Below are 24,566 nucleotides of genomic sequence, written 5' to 3' on the forward strand. Positions count from 1 at the left end.
ACTAGCTCAAAATTACTTCTGTCCTGCAAGCGATGATTTGTATTTTTCTGAAAGAGACTGCCATAGCCATGAAATATTCGTAAGGTGAGGCTGATGGTTTCAAACACAGCGAGAGCAGACAATGAGCTGGTAGAATATTCAGTCTGATGCTGACACGGCCTGATTAATTAGAAGCACTTCCAGATATCTACAGGATAATGGCTGCAGCCTGACCATATCTCGCTGCTCTACTCCACACAAAGTGGATAAAGGAATATTAAATCGTTCATTTAGATGTTTGCTGGTTTTTATAGTAATGTTGGTTATCCTCCGATCACATCTTTTTAGTGACGCTGAAATTAAAGCCATGAACTTTCAATATATTTAGTATAAGAAATTGTCATTCTCAAAGTTCTTTGAGTTTTGCAAGGCCTCTTGTGATCTTGAAGTGGGTTGATTCATTTACTGGATATATTACAGAAGAAAATTGTGAAATAAGGATCTTAACATCGATGTGGATATTACTAACACCATAACCTCCAAGAAAGCTGCCCAGAACTCTAAATTAAAACCAAAATAATCTTATACACAATAATGGAAAACGCTTATATAAACCATAGCCCTCTTATTAAGAAAACTACAATTAGGGACCTCTCATACATAAAAACAAAACATAGTGTAATACCATCAAATGCTTGTAAGTTATATTTGCAATGGGGATAAACTGAATTGTTCAACCTGCAAGAAGATTTCGATTCAAAGACCTCCTGCTAGGCATTTGGACAAAGTGAACATTTCACAACATGTTACACTTATAATAAAACAAAGAACATTATTTAACACACAGACAATCAAACAATGCCTACACATCAGAGAGGTTATAGCAAACAGAATACGACTTACAATTCAACGCACGATTTAACACAGAGGGGTCACAGAGTGATACCTATACACAATAGATTTGAGAAATTAACGAATATATCACAAGATGAATTTTTTTGGGAACGACATTCGAAGGGAAGGCACAGGAAAACTCCATCCAAGTACAAATCACCTGTGAAAAGACAGAGCAGTGTAGAAGAAGAGGAGTTAGAGGAGGATTTTAAACACACAAGAGACAAAGATATTAAAAGGTGAAGGTTTATACAATCTTACAATCATTTTAGACCTGATACAAATAAATGTTCTTGATAAAGGCCTACATTTGCCACCATGCACCCATTGGATAAGTTCAGTATGTATATTGATGTAAAAAGTTTATTCATTTTTGGGTGCAGGGCCTGACAGCCGAGCTAGCTAGAGGTGTTTGCAGAGAGCTCTGACAAAACTGAACTAAATATTGGCTATTATTGGCCACAATCGTGATTATTGCAGCCCTGTACACCAATAGCTCATTGCTGAATCGAGTGAGGGCTCGTGGATACCCATTTCTTGTACTTCTGTCAAGATATACCACACTCCATTTATGCGGCCTAGCATGAAAGGTGGCCTCGTGGCCAGTAGAGGCGGCCGACCTCCTGACATGGGGACCGCTCAGAGCAGTGGCTCTCCTGTTTCCCCGCATTCCTCCCCTTCTGGACCGGTGGGGGTTATCCCAGTCCCTGCTGGGGAAAGCCACATATCTACAGCAAGAGACTCCACAGCTTAAAAGAAGACCGCATGCCGGGCCCAAGATGGCCGCCAAGCAACAACCCCTGCAGTCTCGAGAGGGCCCAGAGATCCTGACCTGGAGAGAGAGCTTTAAGGCTCTTCCAAGAATTCTGGAGGCACTTGGAACACAGACCCACCCACCCTGATTTACCTGTCACAAAGGAGATTGTGGTTAAAGCAGCAGTTCACATATCCTGCGCTGGTTTGCGGCCCCACATGGAGGCAAATGCATCTTGCCAAATGTCCTGCTGGCGGAATCTCCAGGCACCGAAGCGCAATGCTGCACAACACCACCGAACACTCGCCTTACCTTCTCACCGTTGCTTTCCGACACGGCACTCAAGAGGGAGCAAAATTTACGTTTGCAAGCCACTCCGCCACACCGGGCAACACAGATCAAGAGCATGGCGATGGTCCAGAAGCCGTGGTCCGATTGCTGGACTAAGTGGCTATTCAGTCGGCGCATAACAGGAACTCACAGGCATTTGGGTCTGGTGGTGCCCTCACCTGTAGAAAGGTGGACTCATACTCCCCGGGGTTAGCAGCCTGCCATTAATGGGCATTGGATAAGTAGTCCCAGGCAAAGGCAATAGACCCCTCAATGCACAGCCTATTTCCAATGCTTAATATGTTTAATTTGCTGCTTTAAGAGGAGTATAAGTTCAGTCACTAGTTCAGGATAATTTTTAATTCACACCTTTGCAGTGTCTTTCTAAGACAGTACAGCTTTACAACACTGCTGCTTGCTTCATTGGGAGTCTTTATTTTCTAATTTTTATTGTTCATTTTCGAACTGTAAATATGTTTATATGCCAGTCAAGTTATTCTAACAAGCCATTTGATGCTCATAACTATCTAATACCATGACTAGTATTTTCTTTTGTGAGATTGTTTTTAGTTAACATGTCGTCATGTTTGGGCATGGGACCATGCGTGCGGTCGTTCAAACTTTGACTTTCAGGAAATTCCTGAACCGATCTGGGTGATTTTTGGATATGTTGGACACCCAGATTGGGGCTATCAGGAGATGTAACTTTTATGGGGTTTCCGTGGGTTTTGGGGGTACATTTGGAGTGTTGTGGAAAAATATTTTTTTGTACCTGGAGATAATTGAGTTTAGTGCAGTTCCTAACTCTATCTCCCAGGCATAGGGGAGGGATTGCATTGTTATGTATGGGAGTGTCCTGGACCTGGGGGCAAATGTCATTGGTTTGTGTAATTTTTTTGCAGTCTACTCTCGGGTCCAGGGGGAAGTGCACCTTGCATGGGGACTTGCATAAAAGGCCAGTTGTGGCTACCGATAAACCAGTTCCTGTTTACCCTCAACACAGAGCCTCATCTCGTGCTTGTAGGGGAAATCTATAATGGCTGTCTCTTATTCTTTGGGGGGTTGGAGGGGTGCTGCTATAATCACTAGCTCTTGAAAGAGCAGCCTAGTACACTCTCTGGAGTAGGAGAGGTTCACCCACTGGAAGCTGGATCCTGGTCTTGGGTCCAGGGTGGGTGGAGGACGGCGAGTTCCCAGCCAAGCTGTAATGCTGGACGTGGGGACTACAGTGCTGGTGGAGTGCTCCAAGTACTCTGCGACAGCTAGGAAGCAGCTACTGGCGGAGGCACCCAGTCAGGGTGCCGGGCGGTCAACCACAAATATAAACATGTATTCCTAACGTTGACTGACCCACCTCAGAATGGAGATAAAGTGTTTTGCTTACCTTTTCTCCATTATCACAGTGGTCTCGGCTTGTTTTGGAGCAGAGTATGCTAGTGTAAGCAGAGCTGACAACTTCTACTTCCAGCTCTACTTATTTGCACTTTCGAACAGGCCTCGTGGTCCAGCTGTCAACCCAGCGGTCTCTGGTGCCGATCCGGCAATCATAATAATAAGCTCTGCTCAATAGGCCATGTGGTCCAGCTATCAACCCAGCGGTCTCTGGTGCCAATCCGGCAATCATAATAATAATCTCTTCTCAATAGGCCATGTGGTCCAGCTATCAACCCAGCGGTCTCTGGTGCCGATCCGGCAATCACAATAATAAGCTCTGCTCAATAGGCCATGTGGTCCAGCTAGCAACCCAGCGGTCTCTGGTGCCGAACCGGGAATCATAATAATAAGCTCTTCTCAATAGGCCTAGGGGTCCAGCTAGCAACCCAGCGGTCTCTGGTGCCGATCCGGCAATCATAATAATAAGCTCTGCTCAATAGGCCATGTGGTCCAGCTATCAACCCAGCGGTCTCTGGTGCCGATCCGGCAATCATAATAATAAGCTCTTCTCAATAGGCCTAGGGGTCCAGCTAGCAACCCAGCGGTCTCTGGTGCCGATCCGGCAATCATAATAATAAGCTCTGCTCAATAGGCCATGTGGTCCAGCTGTCAACCCAGCGGTCTCTGGTGCCGATCCGGCAATCATAATAATAAGCTCTGCTCAATAGGCCATGTGGTCCAGCTATCAACCCAGCGGTCTCTGGTGCCAATCCGGCAATCATAATAATAAGCTCTTCTCAATAGGCCATGTGGTCCAGCTATCAACCCAGCGGTCTCTGGTGCCGATCCGGCAATCACAATAATAAGCTCTGCTCAATAGGCCATGTGGTCCAGCTAGCAACCCAGCGGTCTCTGGTGCCGAACCGGGAATCATAATAATAAGCTCTTCTCAATAGGCCTAGGGGTCCAGCTAGCAACCCAGCGGTCTCTGGTGCCGATCCGGCAATCATAATAATAAGCTCTGCTCAATAGGCCATGTGGTCCAGCTATCAACCCAGCGGTCTCTGGTGCCGATCCGGCAATCATAATAATAAGCTCTGCTCAATAGGCCTAGGGGTCCAGCTAGCAACCCAGCGGTCTCTGGTGCCGATCCGGCAATCATAATAATAAGCTCTGCTCAATAGGCCATGTGGTCCAGCTGTCAACCCAGCGGTCTCTGGTGCCGATCCGGCAATCATAATAATAAGCTCTGCTCAATAGGCCATGTGGTCCAGCTATCAACCCAGCGGTCTCTGGTGCCGATCCGGCAATCATAATAATAAGCTCTTCTCAATAGGCCATGTGGTCCAGCTATCAACCCAGCGGTCTCTGGTGCCGATCCGGCAATCATAATAATAAGCTCTGCTCAATAGGCCTAGGGGTCCAGCTAGCAACCCAGCGGTCTCTGGTGCCGATCCGGCAATCATAATAATAAGCTCTGCTCAATAGGCCTAGGGGTCCAGCTAGCAACCCAGCGGTCTCTGGTGCCGATCCGGCAATCATAATAATAAGCTCTGCTCAATAGGCCTAGGGGTCCAGCTAACAACCCAGCGGTCTCTGGTGCCAATCCGGCAATCATAATAATAAGCTCTGCTCAACAGGTCTAGTGGTCCAGGTATCAGGCTGATCCGGCAGGTTCCGTAATGTTTATGTGTACTAACCTCGGAACTGCTTCTCGCAATACATGACATTTCGTATTGTCCATGGCCCATATATTTCCACCAATGTGTTGCTCAGTCTATTTCTACCCATTGGTGCAGATTGCATGTTTCTAAAATAAAAATAAAATCTGTTGATAATTTAACATATTGTCAATTACAACTGTGTCAGTTCAAATATTGACAATAAAAATATTCGCATCAGCCAATGATAATCAAATGATTTTTTGGGCATTCCCTGTATTGATTAAGTTACTATACCATTATTACTAGCTTATTTATATTCTTTTTATTTTTTATTCTCAAACATATGTGCATTGTGTGTATAGTAAAAATAGAATATTTCCTGCAAATCTTTGTAGTGTTATAGAATAGACGCATACTCGCATTACTCACAGCATCTACATTCCAACCTAAATGGATTCTAATCCTTAAAACTGGATTGTCTGCGGGCAGTATGAATTATTTCCTAAAGCATTCTATCATCCATAACTTTGTAATGAAGTTTCCTATGATCCTTCAAACTGTTTCATTTTTATTTTTATTTTGATCAGATTCCTTACAGATTGTTTTTAATTTCCTTCCTTTAGCAATCAGGACTCCTTTGTTTAATTACCTGATTCTTTCTTGTATTCCAAAGGTTTGACTCGTCCCCATTTATTTATTTTTCTCCCGTGTGTGCACAGTTCATGCAGTTTAAGCAGTTGTTTATTGCGAGGCCAAGGGAACCGTAGTCCCTAAATCAAAAGAGACGTCTGTGTAATTATGCTCGTGAGTTAGACTCCTCTGGAGAACTGTGGGGAAAAGATGGCAGGAGTTGGATGCAGTCCAAAATATATTAACCTTAAAAAAAATTAAAAAAAATAAAATAAGGCAAAAAACAGCCAGCTAATCAATTTCTGTAGCAAAGTTAGAGCTTACCAGCTCCCCGGCATGAAACGTCCCGAAAAATAGAGTGAAAGTGCAGGTGATGGGATTATTCTAGTCGACGTAGCTGACTTTGTTCAATTAAGAGGTCTACAGAGACTTGTCAGGAGATCTTCTGGCTGAGAATCTCCAGCCAACAAGAAACACATATAGCCTCTTCCTTGCTGAGAGACAGGGCTGTAGACAGCCATAATGACACCAATGTTAAAATGCTTACACAGTTATTTTTGAGGAACACTGTCTGAAGATCTAACAGCTCTGCTCGTCAAACAGTCTCCAAGGGCCAAAGAGAACATGACACAAGTAGATTATTAAAGAAAGAAATAATAGACTGATGTAAAAATTTGTTTTGGCCAGTTTGTCCAAATCAAATTATTTTAATTCTACGCCTGAACAAAGTGATCCGTCCGGGTATTCGAATGGAGCTCTTTAATGAATAAGAGACCGCAGGTAAATCCCGGGTCAATCGATTCGTTTGGGCATGGACTAAAAGGAATTTGATTCAGACGAACCATCTGAAACAAATTTTTGAAAAAGACTAATAAAAAATATTAATTTTAAATAAAACAATGCTTTTAAGGTGTAGCCCCCTATAAAAATTATGAATATTTAGACATTCAATATTCTGTATAAATATGTACAGCAGATTGAAGTAAGCTGGTAATATTTTGATCTAATGTAAAATATCTCATTTTGGGGACTATCTTATTTGGCTCATTTGTAGAAGTCTATAGTAACCCCAATCATAGTTATGTACAATTTGTTATTTGTTTAAATTTTACTTTTTCCTTTTTTTTTTTTTTTTTTTTATAAATTACTCTCTAAACAAATGTCTACATGCAAATGGATATCACGACACACTAAAGTATTAGCAATTCTAGACATTGAGAGTAAAATTCACTTTTTATTGTTGCTTTTAGATTCATAGGGAATAGATACTGAAAATCCTATTTGTTTGTGTTGTGTCAGTCCTAAAGGGACATACCACTGCTTAAATAAAATAAAATCTGTGTTTAGGACGGGGTAGGCCTACATCTCTCATAATGCCCTTACAGCCATAATGCTAGCAAAGCATCAAGGGATATGTAGTCCACAACACCTGGAGTGCCTAAAGTTGTCTACCCTTGGTTTAGGCTATATACCCCGAATAGAAAAAACATGCACCCTGTCTTTATTCATTGGCGATATATTTCAAAACAGCTTGTAAAATCTGCAGATCTCTTGTCTGCAATCTGTTAGTCCTCCCCTTCTAACCTCGCCCAGACTTTCTGTGGCTGACCAATAACAGACGGGAAAATATTACAGCTACAATGTTAAAGCTCCGATGTACTGGGTGGGGATAACTCCACTCTGCCCCCAAGCTGTGTGATTTCAGAATGCATGTGAAACAGGGGCTTGCTCCACATGCTCTGTGAAGTGTTGTCATCTACTCCAGAGGATACCCAATTCTCCTAAATTTCAGGAATCACAGCACTGCTTGCCTTCTCTTTCCAAAAATCCTAATTCAGGTTTTTCTCCCTGTCTGCAACTTCAGAACAAGATTTATCGTCCTGACGTGAGAACGTCTGTAAAGATAGTGTGGACTCATAAGGCGTGCAGTCTTCGCGCATGCACATGACATTCTCTTTGTGCAGTCAAATTCTCTCATGATGTCATCAAGAATTGGTTTGACTTGGCAATTTTGTAAATTGTTGTAGTTCTAATCAACTTAATTCAGGGAGACGGGAATAGAGAGCTACTTCCATTATGACCTATACAAGGACATATGCAGGTGTGGTGCGCAAAATATCCCTTGAATCCAGGACTTAATGGACATCAACAGCAAGGAACTGCTAAAAGTTGTCTATTACTTTTTATTTCTATGGATGACACATTCCACCATATTAAATATATCTCCCTGATTTCTAAATCACCTAAAGTTCAGTCAACCCCTTGCATTTATCGAACAATAATGGCAGCCAAAAATTAAACCTTTTGTATAAACACAACTACAAGTATAGCGCCAAACATTTTGCCTATAGACGTTCTTTATTGTTGTGTTTTTTTTCATGAAAGCATCTTAATACTTCACCCACACATCCTGCCAGTGCACGGTGATTCCCTATTATCTGTGCATGCCTAAATTAGATCTTTAAAACCATCCCTGCCGTTTGTTCATTGCAGTAATTGGACATACTGGCCATTTCAGCCAATAAAGGGGGGAGGAGGATTCATTTATATTGTTTCCTTGCATTCAGGCCTTATTGTTATAGAATTATATAGAAAAGACATTTGTCTTTTGTCTTTGGAGTTTTTGTTTGACATTTCAGACCCTGAGGGGGTTAATCATTCCTTTCTGCCATTTTCCTGCTCTCTGGGCATCGTGGCCGTCCCTGTAACGACGCATCTAAATGTGTTTAGCTAACGGAGCTTACCTAACAGATTATCATGGCCGTGTGACTAATAGACTTCTCATTTGGTTTTAATACATTTTGCATGGCAAGCAATCAACCTCCATCATTCTTTAAGATGAATCGCCGTACCCAGCTAAATTTTAAAGATATTAGTGTGACAGCAGCCACATAAATCATAAGATTTTCTTAATGATGGTAAAATTAAAATATACTCTGGTTCCCAGGACCCAATGAAGTCTTTCCACGCGGAAGAAAGAACAGTGTACAAAAAAAAAGAAAAATTAGTAGAAAGATTAATTGATTATATTTACGAGGTGGGGGAAAGGAGAAATACTTATGAGAACTTGTGTTTCAGTTTTCTATCTACATTTTTTTTTTATTAAAATTTTTTCTAAACATTAACTTCTTTTTTTTTTTTTTACAAATATCTGCTTGATCTATAGCAACATAGTCTTCCAGTAATTCTCACGGTTACTGTAACCCTCATTCTCACCGAGCAAATCAATTTCAGTGAATATTTTACACCAATTTAAGCACTCCTCCTTTCTACAAAGGAGTTTGTTTGCCTTTGAGAAACAAGTATTCCTGAGTCTGTTACCGCTAATAAGCGGACTAGTGCAATAATATTGTGTTAGTAGATTAGTACATGTTTACATTGTGCAGAGGTATCAGTTGTATATTAGCACAGCAGAAATATACTAAAATATACATATGAACCAGGCAAGTAATATCCACTTTATCCTCATATCTTAGATGTGACAGTTCCTTTTTAAAGTGTCCCTATCATTCACATGTTTCTTTGTACTCGAAAGTGACGGTTTTAAAAATGCTTTTATCTTAAAAAGGTTAAGTCTGCTCAACACTTTTTTTTTTCCTATCTTTTAATATTAAAATTGAATGAAAGGATTCAAGCAACCATGTATCTCTTTATGGCAGCCACCTTACAACCATTTTCTCTTCCACGGGCAATGGCATTCTGGGTAACAAACAATGTATCTCTTTCTGAATGTCGGGTTCTGATTGGCTTTACAATCTACTAAGTAACTGCTGGAAGTTATCGTTGAAACTAAAGTCTTAAAGGTGCTTTCATTTGGAATGAGAATAACATTCGATAGATGTGGGGATACATAGCGGGTGTTGTTAAGCAAAGCTAAATTGGAGGAATCTCCGAGGATATATTGTATGTATTATAAGTGCCATGACTTTCAAAATATAGATCTTTATTTTTGCATAGTACAATTTAGACATCCATGAATTTACTAAAAACTTAAGTTGCCTATGTCTCCCAGGCATGGAGAAAATCTGGTGCCATTTTTAACATCACAAGTTTTACTGTTTAAGAAAGATACGAAGATATTTAAGTCCTGCAAGTTGCGATGTGGGGCCTCCATGGATCGGATTTGTTGTTCCAGCACATCCCACAGACGCTCAGTTGGATTGAGATCTGGGGAATTTGGAGACTCTTTGTCCTGTTCCTCAAACCATTCCTGAACAATTTTGCAGTGTGCCAGGGTGCATTATCCAACTAAAAGAGACCATTGCCATTAGGGAGCACCATTACCATGTACGGTGTATGTGGTCTTCAATCTCTAGGTAGGTGGTGGTACGTGTCCAGGTGACATGCACATGAATGCTAGAACCCAAGGTGTATATCTAATGATACTTCCTTCAGCTCTAGGAGTGGATACAGATAATAATTATTTTATGCATATATCTTCCACTACACTGGCTCATTTTCGATGCCTTTTCTTTTCTTTCCCATCTGAATTTTCCCAAATATTTTTCATGGACAATATTTAGATGAGCCGAACAGTTAAATGAGTGTCTGTGTTCCTGAACTAAATTTCATTTTTGAAAATGGTTCGGTGAAACTGAATTTTTCGTCCATGCACAAGTCTAGTGGATACTGTTTCCTTGTGAGTTTTCTGTCTGCCCTTCGGTTTAACCCTTAGTAGTGCATAACGTAACCATTTACCAATCTGAGATACATACATGCTTTGCCCTAATAGCGCAATCTGTCAGTATTATCTGCCTGTTTCATATCCAGAGTTTCAGTCTTCAGCCCGTCCGCACAGCATTGAACTCATCAACTGGAACAGAAAGCTACACGCATTAAACAGCCTTATAACGACCAGTTGGTTAGTGTCCATTTGTGACTTTTTTCATTGGAGGCTAGTAATAATTATTCACATGGAGCTAGTCTGCTGTGTTTTGTTCCAATGAAAGGGGCAGTAAGTCATCATGAATAGGCGCGCAAACTGAAATCCGAGCTCAGTCGACCGCGGCCTTGTGATGATGAGAAAATTTAAGCTGCAGTGTTACCTGTGATCTTTGCAATGCAATTCAATAGGTAACAAGTCCCCGTTAAGTGATCCTATTTTTTACTTCTTATTTTTAATGAGTACCTATAATTCGTTTTTCCCCACTTTCCTCACTGGCTCCCGCTGCTTTCTGCTCTGCCAGCTAACTCCTTGGTCCCTTCTTTTGTGGGCTTTCGGCCGCACTTCTGTGCGCCGACTAACTTCACGACTCTTTGTTACATCACCTGCTAAATGAATCCCCACTGCTCCGGGCTCCTCCGGTTCGAAAGAAAAAAATAAAACCTGCAAGAGGAGGAGAGAGCATTTTGGCCCAGAAGGCTTATGAAACCATGTTTAAATGAGAAGAAGGAATCAAACGGCACATTTGGCATTACACATCCTATCACTGAAATCTTTTCATCTTCATCACTCCACGGGAATTTTTTTTTCTCTCTATAAAATCAGAAACGATGAACTTTGTCCCTCTACGTTTTGTTAGTCATTTGGTTACAGCAGAGAGCGGTTTCCTTGCATGGACACTTTAGCTTCTATTCACTGCGATGTGAAATAAACCCTGCCTGAAAAATATGAGCCCCTGTTTTTTTTTTCACTCTGTCTCTTTTTTTCCTTTTTCTCTTTATTCTGCTGCCTTTCCCTTTCTGTGCAATGTTATAAAAAAAAAAACCTCTTTCTACCTTTTGAACTAGGATTCTGTGAGTGAGGGCTAACCAAGAGCTGTGTGGCTCCCTTTCTTACCTTTGTGTTCGCAGATGAAGCTGCCGAGCTCAGTTGGACAGAAGAAGATTAAAGCTCTGGATCAGATGCTAACGGAACTGGGAGTAGGTGAGTTAAAAAAAAATGGGGGCCCCTGAAGTGGGGGGGGGGGGGAGGAGAATAATACACATGGAGAGCTCTTTTGTAGTCCCACTGGACTGTATTTTTTTATTTTTCCCACTAATACAGAGAGTTTTGAGATAACTGTATACACAGATATTTTAGAATAACATTCCACGTGTTTAATATAAAAATGTTTCTCACATGCACATAAAAGAAGCACAGGGATTTATTATTTTTTTTCAGTTTACTTTTTTGTTATACTGGCAGGAAAACCTACTGTTTAAAAGATATGCTGTGAATAAAAGACAAGCCCCAGTAACAAAAAAAACATAACATTGGTTTTCACAAAAGTGCTGGTTATAAATACCTTTTCTTTTTCCTGCCTCTGCTGCCTGTGTGTTTTTTTTATTCTTTGCATTGCGGACCTGCCCTGCCCTGCCCTTTGTACCTGACCAAATATGTATTGTTTGTTGAAGAATAAAATCCCCATGTCCGCGACATTTTGTTCTGATAAAACCTGATTTAGTCCGTTTTAATCTCTCTTGCCGGCTGCAGTAAAGAATACATCAATTCTTCTCCAAACCTCTTAATTGGTAGACAAATTATTGCTCCATTGAACCAAGTCCGAGAGGAGCATTAAAGGATACAGTTACAGTACATATTAATAACCAGACCTTCTCCGCTTGTTTCTCTGGAAGGTGGAAGATTCTATAGGTAGACAGTAGTCTGTTAGGTGTTACATTTGAAACCATTAAATGCATTCCCCTGGTACTTTATTTACATGTGTTGTAGTATTGGTTTCTCCGTACAGATTGTACATCGTTTTCTACTCTCTGCATAAAGCTTTAACCAGAATGGTTAACTCTCTGTCCGTTTGATATGTTTTATGGAGTCACAGTGGCCATACGTTGGATCCCCAGTCGTTGCAGTGCTGCCACTCCCATGATGCTTTGCCAGCTGGGAATCTAATTGTTGGTCTCAGTTTTTGTTAACTATAAATAAATGTAAAAAGAATAACAAATCTTTCTTTGAAAAAAAGGGGGTTCCCACGTCAAAAGACTATGAGTAACAATTCTCAAAAAAAGGTTAGATTACCCACATATAACACGTATAACCCACTATAATTGGTAAGAAACAAAACATTAAAATATAAACTTTATTAGTATTTAAAGGGCATGTCTTCATAATAGTGAGGGGGAAAAAGGGCAAAGTGCAAACCACAATTGGAATAACATTTTATTACTAAACAGCTGTCTTTCTTGATACTATCTTTCTACTTGGGTTGATCAAGAATTAGTATATTTTCTCACGCTGGCTGTGATTAATATATACAGGCCAGATAGGCAGACCCCCCAGGTTTCTCCTTTTTAATATTACATATTAAGTTGCTTTTGTGTTTTTCACTTTGCCCTTTTTTTTTTCTCACTATTATGTCGATATGCCCTTTAAAAACTAATAAAGTTTATATTTAAATGTTTTATTTCTCACCAATTATAGTGGGTTATACATTAGGGATGCATCGAAATTTCCGGCCGAAAATGGGCCTATATATATAAAAATTTTTTTTTGGGGGGGGGGGGGGGGGACACTATGGGACAGGGGAGGGGGGGAGAACACTATGGGACAGGGGAGGGGGGGGGAAGAACACTATGGGACAGGGGAGGGGGGGGAAGAACACTATGGGACAGGGGAGGGGGGGGAAGAACACTATGGGACAGGGGAGGGGGGGGAAGAACACTATGGGACAGGGGAGGGGGGGAAGAACACTATGGGACAGGGGAGGGGGGGGAAGAACACTATGGGACAGGGGAGGGGGGGGAAGAACACTATGGGACAGGGGAGGGGGGGAAGAACACTATGGGACAGGGGAGGGGGGGGAAGAACACTATGGGACAGGGGAGGGGGGGGAAGAACACTATGGGACAGGGGAGGGGGGGGAAGAACACTATGGGACAGGGGGGGGAAGAACACTATGGGACGGGGGGGGAAGAACACTATGGGACAGGGGGGGGGAAGAACACTATGGGACAGGGGGGGGGAAGAACACTATGGGACAGGGGGGGGGAGAACACTATGGGACAGGGGGGGGGAAGAACACTATGGGACAGGGGAGGGGGGGGGAAGAAAGCTATGGGACAGGGGAGGGGGGGGGGAAGAACGCTATGGGACAGGGGAGGGGGGGGAAGAACGCTATGGGACAGGGGAGGGGGGGGAAGAACGCTATGGGACAGGGGAGGGGGGGGAAGAACGCTATGGGACAGGGGAGGGGGGGGAAGAACGCTATGGGACAGGGGAGGGGGGGAAGAACGCTATGGGACAGGGGAGGGGGGGGAAGAACGCTATGGGACAGGGGAGGGGGGGGAAGAACGCTATGGGACAGGGGAGGGGGGGGAAGAACGCTATGGGACAGGGGAGGGGGGGAAGAACGCTATGGGACAGGGGAGGGGGGGAAGAACGCTATGGGACGGGGGGGAGAGAGAGGAAAATTAAGCGGGGCGGACCACTAAAAGAGAAGGGAAGTTCTTCATATTAGATTAAATTCATTAAAAAGTCTAATATTAAAAAAATTATAGGAAAAAAAGTTTTTTTAAATTATTTGGAGGAAAAAAGTCATTTTCGTTTTCGGCCAAGGGCATCCTGAATTTTCGGCCCTGAATTTTCATTTCAGTGCATCCCTATTATACATTTGATATGTGTATAATCTAACCTTTTTTTGAGAATCGTTACCCCATAGTCTTTTGACGTGGGACCCCCTTTTTTTCAAAGAAAGATTTGTTATTCTTTTTTAAATTTTGTCTTTTCTGGGTTAAGCCCATATTACCCATTTAGTCCACTCTTGACTCTGGGGTCAGGTTTTTCCTGCCCCTCTAGTTGTGTAATTTTTTTTCTATAAATAAATGTATCTATTTATCGATGTGTGCAATCAGAGTAACTGGTGGTAGATTGTTGGTTCCATGGCAGAGAGCCATTTGTTGCCTTTTAGATTTCCTTAAATAAGTTTATAAACACCCTACCTTCCAAAGAGTCCTCTCCTATCTTTATGGATGTAGAGTGCGATTAAAAAGATAACCCCCCGCCCCTTTCCCTGTGTTATATCTTTGTATCTTCTGCTACTTCAGAGAATTGGCATAATGTCAACCACCGAAAAAAAACCAACCTTTTCTGCATATTTTCCACAGATCTCAATCCAATGCCAACTGAGGAGATTGTTCAAATGTTCAACGAGCTACGAAGTGACCTTGTGCTGCTGTATGAGCTGAAACAAGCATTCTCCAACTGCGAGTACGAGCTGCAGATGCTGCGACATCGATTCGAAGCCCTCTCCAAAACAGGCAGCAGCAGCACCACCGCTAGTGTAGACGGGTCGGTGGGTGACAGTCAGATGGTCCTAAGCACAGACGAGATTAAGACAGAAGCAAAAGATCACATAATTGATGTTGTTGGAGCACCACTGACGCCCAATTCGGTGAGTGGATCACTTTTATGGGTTGATGGCGTCCGAAATCTCATTAAATACCCTAACATTTATTCAAGGAAAAACTATGGCAAAGCCATGTATACAGCCTACAGACATACTCCTGTGACCGCCAAGAGGGAGGTTATACATTTATTGTAAAAAAAATAGGGCAAAGACATTTGTTTATGTGGTGTCCATTGGTTTCCATGGTGATTGCTTCACTTTGTTCCTTTCTTCTGTTAATGGAACACTCGGACGTTAGGGTAACACTCAGGAAGGCATGTTTGCATTATTTTTAAAATTATTGTCCCCCTCTCTTGGCAAGTAAAATAAATAAAATAAGATTCACTTACTCTTAGTCCACTGGGGCTGGCCTTGTCATGGCTGCCCCTCATCTCCAGGCTGATATAATAATCATTAATGATCTCAGCCAATCCAGTGCTTCCGTTGGGGGCTGGTGCACATGTGTGCCAATCACCATCTCCTCATAGAGATACATTAGCTCAGAGCATCTCTATAGGGATCATTTGTCCTGCAAAAGTTGTAGTGTTGCAACCACAAGAGATGTCCTTTAGGAGGAAATGTAAACACTGCCTTTTCTTAGAAAAGAGAAGAATTATGGAGGATGGTATTCTGATAAAGGCTCGCACATGCTGTACTGACTTACTGTATTCACTGTTACAGTAACATATTGTGTGTGTATAAGCACATGTACACCCGCATCCTCGTTTAGAGCAATAAGGCTGCATGTTATGACACTTATGTAAGTCAAAGCAAAGGTTCCACTATTCTTATCCCAGTTTGACAAAAAATTAAAAAAAAAAATGTATTTCTTCACTTAGAGAAAAATGCATACAAAATACTTATCCATTAAATCAGGGTACATTTAGTGGCTGAGTTTTACAGCCAATCCTGGTCATTTTACTGTTTTTGGTAGACTTGCAGTTACACAGCCACAAGCAAATGTGTTCCCAAAGAGACAACAATGAAGCTAATAAAATCAGTGTCAAATAAGATTTACTTCGGCTTATGACAACTATATGGGTTCCCGCATTGAAAGCTATGGAAAAGCCCGTACCAATTGGCAGCTGTTTAATGTATGTGTGCGAGCGTTGTACGATTCTAACAGAGAAAACACTTTACATCTATAGTAATCAGGATCAAGATGGGAAGCTTGGAGTTCCCCTTTATATCTAAGGGCCCATCACCCCCTGATTCTCTGCTCCCATGTGTGTGAGTTGATAGCACAGAGGCTTCTAAACCTGAGCGAGCGGGTCCTGAATGATCAAACAGCATGTTTTCAGGAGGTGTGAAGATAGCGGCTAGGCTATGCAATCCTTCAGTTACCAGTTTCAATTTCCATATCACTTTATCATCTTTTATAAATACACACTTTCCAAGTGTGGAGCAATGTATTAAAAAAAATAGTAACTCACGTGTTGGCACATATACCCCATAACAGAACAATATGCCCCCAGGCTCCCTAGGAAAATATCCAAATCTAGCCCAGCACGCCGACCTGCCCCCTACGCTTTCTTAATCCACATATTGCTGGCAGCTGTCTAAGCCGCTTCCGATATTTAGACACACAATACATAGATGTCTACTTAGATATACAAGGCTGATAATGTGCTCTTTACTTTTAAAAGGAATGCACAATGTATTGTGATTTAAGAGGAGATTGAAAGCACCTTATCTGTCAGCCGCAGAGTTGACACGTTAATCTGGATTTTAAGGGTTTGCTGTTATTGTCTTCGAGCAGGATTGAAGTAGGCCCTATAAAAAGGCTCTTACTGTATCCACAGCATTTCTCTTTATTTCATATCATTCTTCAAAAATGCTTTGCTAAGAAAGATAGATTTAAATCCTTACTTGCCCGCTTGGTGGCAAAGCTTACATTTCCTACTGGCCAGATCCATAGATGGCATTTTTATATAACTAAGGCCAAGAGTATACTCACCTCTTATTGATTGTGGCAAAGGTTTACACCTAAAGCATTGCCCCCAAGGCATCGGCCTGTGACTCTTAACGCCATTCATACCATGTGATCAATATTAAGATCTTTCTTTAGCTAAACTGAATCAATTTGCATCTAAATTGCCATGCATAATGGCTTTCAATGCAATGAAACTCTGCAAATTTGTAAATTATTACCCGGGGTTGGCAAAACCATTCTCTTTTTAGAATTATGCTATTAATAAAGCCACAGAATATGCACAGGTACCTTCATTGGACACTATAGAGGAGTTTGGAAGTTGTACAATGTGCCCGCATAGTAAGCTCACTCAATACAAGTTAATGTTTGACCAGGGGTAGTATAAGCTTCCTCACAAAACCTTCCCTGCAGTTATAATACACCATGTGTGGGGAGACCTGGATAGGGGACCTCTTTCCACCATAACGGTATAGCTGCAGTTATAATACACTGTGTGCAGGGAGACAGGGGACCTCTTTCCACCATAACCGTATAGCTGCAGTTATAATACACTGTGTACACTGAGACAGGGGACCTCCTTACACCATAACCTTATAGCTGCAGTTATAATACACTCCTTACACCATAACCTTATAGCTGCAGTTATAATACACTGTGTGCGGGGAGACAGGGGACCTCCTTACACCATAACCTTATAGCTGCAGTTATAATACACTGTGTGCGGGGAGACAGGGGACCTCCTTACACCATAACCTTATAGCTGCTGTTATAATACACTGTGTGCGGGGAGACCGGGACCTCCTTACACCATGACCTTATAGCTGCAGTTATAATACACTGTGGGCGGGGAGACAGGGGACCTCCTTACACCATAACCTTATAGCTGCAGTTATAATACACTGTGTGCGGGGAGACAGGGGACCTCCTTACACCATAACCTTATAGCTGCAGTTATAATACACTGTGTGCAGGGAGACAGGGGACCTCCTTACACCATAACCTTATAGCTGCAGTTATAATACACTGTGTGTGGGGAGACCGGGACCTCCTTACACCATAACCTTATAGCTGCAGTTATAATACACTGTGTGCGGGGAGACAGGGGACCTCCTTACACCATAACCTTATAGCTGCAGTTATAATACACTGTGTGCGGGGAGACAGGGGACCTCCTTACACCATAACCTTATAACTGCAGTTATAATACACCGTGTGCGGGGAGACAGGGGACCTCCTTACACCATAACCTTATAGCTGCAGTTATAATACACAGTGTGCGGGGAGACAGGGACCTCCTTACACCATAACCTTATAGCTGCAGTTATAATACACTGTTTGCATTGAGACAGGGGACCTCCTTACACCATAACCTTATAGCTGCAGTTATAATACACTGTTTGCGGGGAGACAGGGGACCTCCTTACACCATAACCTTATATCTGCAGTTATAATACACTGTGTGCGGGGAGACAGGGGACCTCCTTACACCATAACCTTATAGCTGCAGTTATAATACACAGTGTGCGGGGAGACAGGGACCTCCTTACACCATAACCTTATAGCTGCAGTTATATTACACTGTTTGCATTGAGACAGGGGACCTCCTTACACCATAACCTTATAGCTGCAGTTATAATACACTGTTTGCAGGGAGACAGGGGACCTCCTTACACCATAACCTTATAGCTGCAGTTATAATACACTGTGTGCGGGGAGACAGGGGACCTCCTTACACCATAACCTTATAGCTGCAGTTATAATACACTGTGTGTGGGGAGACAGGGGACCTCCTTACACCATAACCTTATAGCTGCAGTTATAATACACTGTGTGCGGGGAGACAGGGGACCTCCTTACACCATAACCTTATAGCTGCAGTTATAATACACTGTGTGCAGGGAGACAGGGGACCTCCTTACACCATAACCTTATAGCTGCAGTTATTATACACTGTGTGCAGGGAGACAGGGAACCTCCTTACACCATAACCTTATAGCTGCAGTTATAATACACTGTGTGCGGGGAGACAGGGGACCTCCTTACACCATAACCTTATAGCTGCAGTTATTATACACTGTGTGCGGGGAGACAGGGGACCTCCTTCCATCATAACCTTATAGCTCCATTTATAATACACTGTGTGGCGAGAGAGGACAAGATGTTCTTTACTTCTTAATTTGTGCATAAGTTGTTATGGTACTTAAAGTGTCCCTAAATGGTTCACGCTTATTGCTATTTTTATTCTTTTCCACTCCTAATGGAAAGACAATCTATTTTTGTTTGTAGACTGCAGACCGTAATTCTTATTTTAATGGCTAGTTCTAGGTATTATATTTAAAGGAACACTATAGGGTCAGGAACACAAACACGTATTCCTGACCCTATAGTACAAAACCCACCCCATTTAGGTGGCTTGCCTCCCCCTCCCATAAAAGCATGAAAAACTCACCTTATTTCCAGCACCGTGCAGGTCTGCCGGCACTTGCCCCGCCCCCTTGGTGACATCAGAATAACAGATTTTTTGCGAATCCAATGTGTTCCCATGGGGAAAGCATTGGATTGGCTAAAATCTGCAAGGGGTCGAGTCCAAACGCCATTTTGGACAATCAGCACCTCCTCGTAGAGATGCATTGAATCACTTCATCTCTGTGAGGAAAATTGAGTCCCCATGTGCAGCACTGACCCAGAAAGCACCTCCAGTGGCCATCTGAGGAGAGGCCACTTGGAGGTGTCCCTATGGGGCAATGTCTTTTCTCTGAAAAGGCAGTGTTTGCATGAAAATGCCTGCACATAATGATTATACTCACCAGAACAACTACATTAAGCTGTATACTATACATTAAGCTGTAGTTGTTCTGGTGACTATAGGGTCCCTTTAAGATGTTGGACTAAGATTTTCCTACCTGTTTGACTTTCTGACAAACTGCACATCATAAAGCCTGGCGCTCTCATGGTTAACATGACCTGGTCTTTGACATATTTCAAAGAAGTATAATCAAGTTAATTTACTGCAAGGCAAATTCATTACCTAAAGGAGGCCCTATGTTAAATACAGCACTGACCTTTACCGACTGATTACACAAAGACGACACAATTAGATTAGTCCAAGACAAAAGGTCAGGCGCGTTCACACTGTGACCATTTTACACTACCTTGAAACAGAAGGCCCAGAGGGAGATTTGGAGTTGGAAGCGTCTCCGCTGCCCCCCTCATTTCCATTTTCCTCCTCAATACTTGGGGTGCTTTGGCTCGCTGGAGCACGCTATCATGCAGCCGGCTCAGTCTTGATTCCCTGTGTTTTCTGATAGATATTTATTTGAGTAGATTTAAGTTGATGGTGTCTTATTTGACCATTGTTCTTGTCAATGTGATTACTGTAGTTTATAATGGCTTTTTGTAAAGGGTTTTAAAAGAGGTGGAAGGATTCAGCCATGAACCCAGCAAAGTACAGAATGATGAGTCCTCAATACAGCAATATTATCAGTAGGCTAATTAGAAAACACGTTGGCCTCCCTTTATAACAGGTTATTTACTAATCTGTGAGCTGTGCACGTTTTAGGCCAAAATTGGCCACACTGTCAGATAATTAACCAGCTCCCCTATCCCTTGTCCATAACCAGCAGTTCCTGGCTGAGGGAATCGTGTAGTTCTGCAATTTGGGTGAGATTGTGATGGATTAATATAGAAAGTGAGTGGGTGCAGTAAAATCAGCAAAGTAAAGCCATATTCTAAAAAAAAAACAGTGGATAAAAATAGGCAGTCTACTTAAAATGAGCATTGTAGCGAAAGTCCTGCTATTATGGCACCTTACAAGCCCCCACGTCTAAAGATCGCTCTACCTTACAAGCCCCCACGTCTAAAGATCGCTCTACCTTACAAGCCCCCACGTCTAAAGATCGCTCTACATTACAAGCCCCCACGTCTAAAGATCGCTCTACCTTACAAGCCCCCACGTCTAAAGATCGCTCTACATTACAAGCCCCCACGTCTAAAGATCGCTCTACATTACAAGCCCCCACGTCTAAAGATCGCTCTACCTTACAAGCCCCCATGTCCAAGGCCGGACTGGGTACTAAAAGCAGCCCTGGAAAAAATTCTATACCAGCCCAATAATGCGTCACGCCAGCATAGTGTACTGATATAGAGGTGGAAAAGATAACCTAAAATTTAAAACTATTATCTAACAAAAGAAAGCACTCATAGGGCTTCAAAATAAACAAAAGAGCAGCTTTATTTTAAGCAGACGTGCATATAATCCATGTTTCAGTCCAACTACCTTGACATATTAAGGAAAGTTTGGTAATGGGACTGACATGGTGAATGTTTGCTGTTACACAGCTGTAAAAAATGAAGTTATCTTGTTTATTTTGAAGTCCTATGAGTGCGCTCTTAACTTTGAATATGTTAATGTGCTGGTGTGTCCACCCAGCAACAAGACTGGGCCAATACATGCTCATTACCTATATGTTCCATATTAATGACATTTCTGTGTGTATTATGCATATATAAATGTATGTTAATATATGTCTAAATATTATAGGCATCATTATATATTACTAATACACACATTAATATACATGCATATACGGTATGTGTGTGTGTGTATTACTGTCAGAATCACATCAATTACGTCTATCCGTACATTGTGTTAGCAAGATTGTTAGCAAAATGCATATATTGGAAGGAAAATCTATTTAATAAGATGTCTTTCTCTCACCTGTCAATTAGCTCATCGGCATAAACTCCTGTGCTGAAGAACGGAGTTACAGGGAGAGCAGGAGACACAGGCGAAAAAACATTCCCCCCCAAACACACAAAAAATGCATCTTCCCTTGTGTTTCTCTTAACCCCCTTTTGAATTTCTTTTTTTCTGTGTTTCTTATTCCCTCCTTTCATTTTTTTACCTCGTTTAGTGCATCTTTTCTCAATTTTTTTTCCTTTTGTGTCTCCTACAACCCCCCTTGTGTGTCTCTTTGAACCCCCCTTGTGTATCTTTTACTTCATCCCAGCCTGTGTCTCTTTTTACCCCTCTCCAGCCCTCTGTATATCTCTTTTCTCACAGCCCCTTATGTGTGTGTCTTAGCCCTAGCTCCGGTTTGTCTCTTTCTCCCCTTCCGAATCCCCTCTGTGTGTCTCTCTCTCCTCCCAGTCCATCTTTGACCCCCTACAAACCTTGTGTGTCACTTTTTTCCCCTTCCCTTCTGTATGTCTCTTTGTTGTGTCTCTTTCTCTTCGCCTTAGTCCCGCTGTGTGCCTTTTTCTTCTCCCAAACCCTCTGTGTGTCTTTATCCCCCTCTGTCTCTTTCTCCTCCCCCGTCTCTCTCTCACCCCTCCCCCTATGTCTCTCTCTCACCCCTCTGTCTTTCTCCCCCTCCCCCTGTGTCTCTCTCTCGCCCCTCTGTCTTTCTCCCCCATGTCTCTCTCTTACCCATGTCTTTCTTCCCCTGTGTCTCTCTCTTACCCATGTCTTTCTTCCCCTGTGTCTCTCTCTCTTGCCCCTCTGTCTTTCTTTCTCCCCCTCCCTGTGTCTTTCTTCCCCCTCTGTCTTTCTTCCCCTTTGCCACTCCCCTTGTCTCTCTCCCCCCTGTGTCTCTCTCCCCCTCTGTCTCTTTCTTCTCTCTTGCCCCTCTGTTTCTTTCTCCCCCTCTGTCTCTCTCCCCCTCTGTCTCTTTCTCCCCCTCCCCCTCCCCCTGTGTGTCTCTCTTGGCCCCTCTGTCTCTTTCTCCCCCATACCCCTGTGTCTATTTCTCCCCTTCACCACCCCATGAGACTGAACTTGTCTCACAGTCTGTCCGATACCACAGGAGGACTGAGGGAGGGGGCAGAGCTGACCATCATGCTTCCTCACGGTTCCCACAATGCCCAGCACAGCTACATCATAGAGTAATCACTACTCTATGATGTGGCTGTGCTAGGAATGGTGGGAACCACGAGGGAGCATGATAGTCAACTGTGACCCCTCCCTTAATCCTCCTGTGCTGTCTGACAGCTGCATGGCTGTCAGTATTGGTGAGTGTGCTGTCGGACTGGCTAGGCGACCACCTGGCTCGGCGGCACTACCATGCATTACAGGAGTTGCGGGCAACGGCCGCAAGGTAACTAACGGACGCGGTCGGCCCCCTCAAACTGTGCCACCGGACTGGCCACCAGGTGGCAGCGATTACTGAAGAATTAGAGCTGTGCAGCCCCCAGGTGCCTCTGCCCACCGGGAAATTTCCTGGTATCCCGGTGGGCGAGTCCGGCACTGCCCACGACTGACATTGCTCTACCTTACAAGCCCCAATAAAACATCACTCTACCTTACAAGCCCCCACATCTAGCATCGCTCTACCTTACAAGCCCCCTCATCTAGCATCGCACTACCTTACAAGCCCCCTCATCTAGCATCGCTCTACCTTACAAGCCCCCTCATATAGCATCGCTCTACCTTACAAGCCCTCTACCTTACAAGCCCCAATAAAACATCACTCTACCTTACAAGCCCCCACATCTAGCATCGCTCTACCTTACAAGCCCCCACATCTAGCATCGCTCTACCTTACAAGCCCCCACATCTAGCATCGCTCTACCTTACAAGCCCCCTCATCTAGCATCGCTCTACCTTACAAGCCCCCTCATCTAGCATCGCTCTACCTTACAAGCCCCAATAAAACATCACTCTACCTTACAAGCCCCCACATCTAACATCGCTCTACCTTACAAGCCCCCACATCTAGCATTGCTCTACCTTACAAGCCCCCTCATATAGCATCGCTCTACCTTACAAGCCCTCACATCTAGCATCGCTCTACCTTACAAGCCCCCTCATATAGCATCGCTCTACCTTACAAGCCCCAATAAAACATCACTCTAACTTACAAGCCCCCACATCTAACATCGCTCTACCTTACAAGCCCCCTCATATAGCATCGCTCTACCTTACAAGCCCCAATAAAACGTCACTCTAACTTACAAGCCCCCACATCTAACATCGCTCTACCTTACAAGCCCCCTCATATAGCATCGCTCTACCTTACAAGCCCCAATAAAACGTCACTCTAACTTACAAGCCCCCACATCTAACATCGCTCTACCTTACAAGCCCCCTCATATAGCATCGCTCTACCTTACAAGCCCCCACGTCTAGCATCGCTCTACCTTACAAGCCCCCACGTCTAGCATCGCTCTACCTTACAAGCCCCCTCATATAGCATCGCTCTACCTTACAAGCCCCAATAAAACATCACTCTACCTTACAAGCCCCCACATCTAACATCGCTCTACCTTACAAGCCCCCTCATATAGCATCGCTCTACCTTACAAGCCCCAATAAAACGTCACTCTAACTTACAAGCCCCCACATCTAACATCGCTCTACCTTACAAGCCCCCTCATATAGCATCGCTCTACCTTACAAGCCCCCACGTCTAGCATCGCTCTACCTTACAAGCCCCCACGTCTAGCATCGCTCTACCTTACAAGCCCCCTCATATAGCATCGCTCTACCTTACAAGCCCCAATAAAACATCACTCTACCTTACAAGCCCCCACATCTAACATCGCTCTACCTTACAAGCCCCCTCATATAGCATCGCTCTACCTTACAAGCCCCCACGTCTAGCATCGCTCTACCTTACAAGCCCCCACGTCTAGCATCGCTCTACCTTACAAGCCCCCTCATATAGCATCGCTCTACCTTACAAGCCCCA

The 24,566-nt window shown here is 43.2% G+C and overlaps 1 protein-coding gene across 1 annotated transcript in view; it reads left to right on the forward strand.

The window, feature by feature from the left end:
- Nucleotides 1-24,566, forward strand: part of DMAP1 (DNA methyltransferase 1 associated protein 1) — a 60,805-nt gene that overhangs the window by 29,491 nt on the left and 6,748 nt on the right. The window contains exons 9-10 of the mRNA XM_063427172.1: nucleotides 11,419-11,491; nucleotides 14,665-14,951. Of these exons, the coding sequence (XP_063283242.1) occupies nucleotides 11,419-11,491; nucleotides 14,665-14,951 (360 nt within the window). The remainder of the gene's footprint in view (nucleotides 1-11,418; nucleotides 11,492-14,664; nucleotides 14,952-24,566) is intronic.

This window comes from Pelobates fuscus, chromosome 7, assembly GCF_036172605.1.
Source record: "Pelobates fuscus isolate aPelFus1 chromosome 7, aPelFus1.pri, whole genome shotgun sequence".
Lineage (NCBI taxonomy): Eukaryota > Metazoa > Chordata > Amphibia > Anura > Pelobatidae > Pelobates > Pelobates fuscus.